The sequence below is a fragment of the Bison bison genome, unplaced genomic scaffold (genome assembly GCF_000754665.1).
Source record: "Bison bison bison isolate TAMUID 2011002044 unplaced genomic scaffold, Bison_UMD1.0 scf7180017864072, whole genome shotgun sequence".
NCBI lineage: Eukaryota > Metazoa > Chordata > Mammalia > Artiodactyla > Bovidae > Bison > Bison bison.
This window is the reverse complement of record NW_011494644.1, coordinates 12,343,511-12,348,854: the sequence shown is the minus strand read 5'-3', so window position 1 is coordinate 12,348,854 and position 5,344 is coordinate 12,343,511. Positions and strand designations below refer to the sequence as shown.

The 5,344-nt window shown below is 54.8% G+C and overlaps 1 protein-coding gene across 2 annotated transcripts in view; it reads right to left on the bottom strand.

Annotated features, from left to right (window-relative positions):
- Positions 1 to 5,338, bottom strand: part of TGFB1I1 (transforming growth factor beta 1 induced transcript 1) — a 6,185-nt gene extending 847 nt beyond the window's left edge. Inside the window, exons 1-10 of one of the 2 annotated variants that reach the window (XM_010837375.1) lie at positions 4,610 to 5,338; positions 3,952 to 4,113; positions 3,776 to 3,828; positions 3,539 to 3,681; positions 3,179 to 3,266; positions 2,957 to 3,062; positions 2,645 to 2,839; positions 1,014 to 1,187; positions 644 to 725; positions 180 to 328 (exon numbers count right to left, since the gene is read on the bottom strand). In XM_010837375.1, coding sequence (XP_010835677.1) covers positions 180 to 328; positions 644 to 725; positions 1,014 to 1,187; positions 2,645 to 2,839; positions 2,957 to 3,062; positions 3,179 to 3,266; positions 3,539 to 3,681; positions 3,776 to 3,828; positions 3,952 to 4,014 — 1,053 coding nt within the window. In that variant the 5' untranslated portion in view covers positions 4,015 to 4,113; positions 4,610 to 5,338. Of the gene's footprint in view, positions 1 to 179; positions 329 to 643; positions 726 to 1,013; positions 1,188 to 2,644; positions 2,840 to 2,956; positions 3,063 to 3,178; positions 3,267 to 3,538; positions 3,682 to 3,775; positions 3,829 to 3,951 lie in introns of both variants that reach the window. The other variant, XM_010837374.1, reaches the window with a different exon arrangement.
- Between the last annotated feature and the right edge of the window lie 6 nt (positions 5,339 to 5,344).

Here is a 5,344-nt window from a genome sequence, read left to right as displayed (position 1 = left end):
CCAAATAACCCCCTTTTGGAGCTGAATAACCCCCAGAGACTCCCGCAGCCCCTCGCACCTCCAGCGAGCGTGAAGCCCCGCCTCCCGGGACCCCGCTCCGACTATTAACCCCGCCCCGACTCCTAGTCCCGCCCCTACTGGCCCCTCCCTCCAAGGTCCCGCCCCCCACAGTCGCGTACCCTGCAGACGAAACAGTCCGGATGCCAGAGCGCACTGAGCGCCGAGATGTAGTTGTCCAGAATGGGGCCTTGGCAACCCTGGCAGCGCGGCGCGAACAGCTGTAGGAAGTCCCGGCGGCAGTAGGGGCGGCCCTCCCGCTCGTGGAAACCTAGGAGCGGGAACAGAGTAAGGAGGAAGGAAAAGGATGCGAGGTGGCCCCGGGAGCCCACAAAGATCTGAGACGGGGGGCCGGAAGCAGCGCAGTGAGAGGACTCAGTCGGTGGAGAGGGACAGGGTCTGGGTGGGGGGCAGAGCGGGAGCGAGTGGGATGGGAATCCGCAGGTGGGATAGGCCGGGTCCAGGAGAGAGCAGGAGAAAATTCAGGCCCGCGAGGATTTCGGAAGTCCTAGTGGGCGGGCCCAAAGGGAGCCGGGCGGGATGTCGAGCGGACCCGCGGCTTTCAAGATGGGAGTAAAGCTCTCACCCTCATCTCCGAAGGGCTCCCCGCAACTAACGCAGCAGAAATGCTCCGGGTGCCAGTGGGTGCCCAAGGCAGTAACCATCTTCTGCGGGAAATGAAAGGGAACACTCAGCGTGCCGCCCTCACCCCCTGCCATTTCCTCTCCCCTCCCTCTTCCACCCTGAACCTAAATGAGTGGCTTGAAGTATGAGTTGAAGCTGCGGGAGACCTAAGCAGGAACTTGGGAATGAAAGAGCGCGGAATCGAAAGAGCTGCGGAAGAGAACCCTGGGAGCGCCTGGGGTGCGGATGGGAATCGGGCAAGTGGATGAGGCTCATCCCACAGGCTCCTTGGGTGAAACAGAGGCGGGGCTTGTGGTCCAGGCGGGGCTCACGTGTCGGATGGGTTGATTGCAGAGGCCACATCGCGGAGAGAAGCGCTCGAAGTAGCACTCAGGACAGAAGGGAGCTCCATCCTTCTCGAAGAAGCTGCTGCCTCCCAGGGCGGTGGAACAGCCACCGCAAACGAAGTGCTCAGGGTGCCAAGCACGGCCAAGCGCCGTCACCACCTGCGAGTTGGGGGTTGAGGCGGAGGTCAGAGTGGGCCTGGGGCTGCCAGATGCCCAGTGAGCCAAGGTTTACGTGGCACTTTTCACATCTTATCTCTGAGAAGTCAGGATGAAAAAAAAAAAAAAGAAAAAAAAGAAGTCAGGATGAAGTATCGAATGTCCAAGTAACTCAAACCCAAAGCGATGGAGATTTAAGCCGGCTTCCAGCACAGTACCTAGGGCCCACCATACTTTTTGTAGGCCACAAAATGTTGTAATTTCTTTTAAAATTAGAAGAAAAAAATTAGCTAGAAGAAAATGACTAAATATATAATATTAATGTATTCATCTTCACTCCAACTGTTATAAAATGCAATTTATATATTTTTTAATGGAGGAAGGGGCCCATGAAGGTGAAAGTGCTTAGAAAATTCATAATGTCACCCTGCTCTGCTGAGATTGGAAATTCTCACCAAAATGGATGGTGGTAGGGCACTTTATCTAGCAGGAGGATCTAGATCAACCACTGGGCACAGTTGCCCATAACATCTGCTCAGTCAATAAGCCAAGAAATGGAGCTCCCAAACCAGACTGGTGGAGGAGAAACAGTCTTTGTGGGTCCCGAAGAGATGGTGGGTGGAGCCAATGAGGCTTTTGTGAAGATTAAATGGGAGGGGGGACTTCCCCGGTGGTGCAGTGGATAAGAATCTGCCTGCCAGTGTAGGGGACACAGGTTTGATCCCTGCTCCAGGAAGATCCCACATACCTCTGAGCAACTAAGCCTGAGCACCACAACGACTGAGCACGTGCTGTAAAGCCTATGAGCCTCAACTACTGAGCCCATGGGCTGCAACTACTGCAGTTCTTGTGCCTAGAGCCTGTGCGCTGCAACAAGAGAAGCCACCTCAATAAGAAGCCTGCAAACTACAACAAGGCAGTAGCCAGAATCTCTGCGAGGAGAGAAAGCCCACGCACAGCAATGAAGACCCAGTGCAACCAGAAATGAAATAAATTGATTAATTTAAAAAATTACATGGGGGTTTGTAAAGGAGCTAGCATAATGTCTGGCACACAGTAGGACTAGAATAAATAAAACCTGGGTTGGAATTCTTACTCTGCCACTCACTTGCTCTCTGACTCACAGCTTCAATTTCCTCATCCGCAAAATATGAATAACAATAATACCCACTGGCTCTCAGTGAAATGAGTCTATAGGTCTCTGGGCTTCCCAGGTGGTGCTAGTGGTAAAGAACTTGTCTGCCAAAGCAGGAGATATAAGAGATGCAGATTCGATTCCTGGATGGGGAAGATCCCCTGGAGGAGGGCATGGCAACCCACGCCAGTACACTTGCTTGGAGAATCCCATGGACAGAGGAGCCTAGTGGGCTACAGTCCATAGGATTGCAAAGAGTTGGACATGACTGAAGTGACTTGGCACACATGGGTCTCTACCCCCTTACTCACAGAGCTACACTTACTTGCCCAGCAATGGGTTTATTGCAGGAGCCACAGAGGCCCTTGGCCTGGGTGGGAACGCCACGGCGGCTGAGGTCAGACTGAAGCAGCCCCAGCATGGTGTCCAGGCTGCCTTTGCTGGTGGGCCCTGGTGGGGAAGGGGTGTCCTCACTCGTGGAGCTTGGCACTGGTGGTGGGGTGGGCCCTGAGGCTGGAAGCTGCAGTAGTGAGGACAGGAGAGTTGAGTCAGCAGGGCAGCATGTGTGAGAAGGTCTCAGATGGGTCGAGAGCCATAAATCCACAGTGGTCTACCCCGCACTCCCTGAGTGACTCACATGGTTCTGGACACGGAAGTCAGAGAGTGAGGCCATCAGTCTGTCTAGCTCCAGGGTGGCTGAGGTGGCTGAAGGCTTTGGGAGAACAGGGGAGGGGCTGGGAGGGCTGTGAAGAACACAACTTGTGTCAGCTCAGAGTCTCAGGGTAACGCTTCCTCCAGTAACTCCAGCATCCAGAACTGACCACCTCTTTCCCAACCCTGCCAGCTATGCCAGACTCACGGGCTGGGCCTTTTCTTGTCCTCAGACTGGTCCTCCTTCTGCTCCCCTGCTGTCTCCTTGCTAGATGGGAACTGAGACATTATTTCATCTGCAGAGAGGAGAGAAGGGCACTGGGCATGGGGCCATGTGCTAGCCTCCTTCCCAGTTAAGGCTCGCATCCCTTTAGCTGCTACCCTGGGAAGTCTATGGGCTTCCTTAGTGACTTGGACAGTAAAGAATCCATCTGCAAGGCAGGAGACCCTGGTTCAATCCTTGGGTCAGGAATATCCCCTGGAGAAGGGAATGGCTACCCCCCGTAGTCTCTGCCCAGCCCTGCCCTGCCCCCCATCCCATCAAGGCTTGTCCCAGTAACCCTGGTACCTGTTATGTTGAACTGAGTAGCGTTAAGTTCCTGAAGCAACCTGTCTAGCTCACAGAGCCCCGTGCCCAAGACACCGCAGGAAGAGGAGAATGGAGGAGTGGCAGGGGCTGCAGGCTTCGGGGACCGAGGCTTGCATACCGTGCTGGGAAAGAGGGTGGGAGCTTGGGTTCAGGGGTGGGGAATACAAGCCTGAGTCTCAATTGGCCACCCCATCCCCCCATACCCAGTCTTCTCACCTGTACAGATGGTCTTTGTCCCCAGAGGCTCCTGAAGATTCCCCAGGCCCCATCTATAGAGAAGGACATGTATGTGGATGATACGCCCGTACTCTGCCCTACTCAGGCCCGGGTTTCCTTTCCTCTCACCAAACCTGGCCTGAGTGGTTGTCCCTCTCCCCAGCATCTGAGCTCACCTGTGTCAGAGGAGACGTGAGAGGCTCTGGGGGCCGCTCTTTTAGAGCTCCTGACCTTGGCATGTGTGAGGTTGTGGTCTCCAGGTCAGAGAGAAGGGCATCTGCAGGGAGAGGCCGTCAAGGTGAGAGGTTGAGAGGTCAAGGCTAAGGCAGAGACAGGGCCTTAAGAGATCAGAGAATAAGTGTTCTAAGTGGGCAGTATTTGAGGAGGACAGAAGCGAGTATTAAGAGTAGAGGTCAAGAATCAGAAGAAATACAAGGCAGACCATGGCAGAGATGTGGAAGGGCAGCAAGGACTATTTACGGTCACAATATCCCACGTGGCTTATCCTGAGAGTCATTTACTAACTCATCTACCTGACTCTTTAATTCTCTGAATCTTCGGTAATACAGTCAAAATTGGCTCTTTACTGGAGGCAAATATGGCTCCACCCCAAATTGCTCAATTGGCTGTATGCCTGACACCTGCTTTCTGATTGGATGCTCTTTCTGCCACACCCCCTACACCTAAACAGGCCCCTCCCAGCCCTGGCCCACCTCCAGATGCCACTGGGCTCCACCCTATGCAACTAATTGGTGAGTCTGCTGGGACCTGCTTTCTGATTGGTTTTTTCTTCAGTACCAGTGCTCGTTACTCATTCTGAGCAGCACCCCCTACCTCAGGGTGCTGGAACTCCTTCTCTCCACGGAGCGCACAGCCTTCCTGCCCCGGTTCCAAACGACAGGGAGGATGAGATGCGTGGGTCCTCCTTTCTGCCCCAAGTCGGAGGGACAGACAGCACACCCCCCTCCCTCAACACACACAACCCAACTCTCCCCGTCTCCATCCCCAGATCCAGAATCTGAACTCTTTACCTTTCAGAATTTAGAAGTCCCTGCCCCTTTACTCTGCATCTCTGAGCGCCTTGATGGAACCCTTAACCTCTCCCTGGCATCTCGGCACTCATCTATTATATTTACTTTCTGCCCCAAGGACCTGACCCTACCATACTTAAGGGCCCTTAACTCTTTCGTTTCCCAAACCCTAGGGCAAGCCCATTTTCTTCTCCAAAACTTACTGTCATAATCTCCTTTCCCGACTACTTTCCCAGTCCCTGGACCCAGGGTCCTTTTAACTCCTCCCTTCCCAGAGCTCCCGAGCCCAGGCGCCCGCAGGCTCTGCACCTCCCTGCCCATCCGTATGCAGCCCGCGACGGGGGAGCGAAGTGAAGGAAGAAGGGAGGGAGCGACCAGTCTGGCAAAGGCAGGAAGGGAGCGGCAGGAAGGGGGACGTGGAGTCGGAAAGGAGGCGCCGGCAGAGACCAGAAGCGAGAAGACCGGGAGGCAGGGATGGAGAGATGCCGGGAGTGCGAGGGGGCCCCAGGATGGGGAAGCGGGTCCAGGCAGTGGTGAG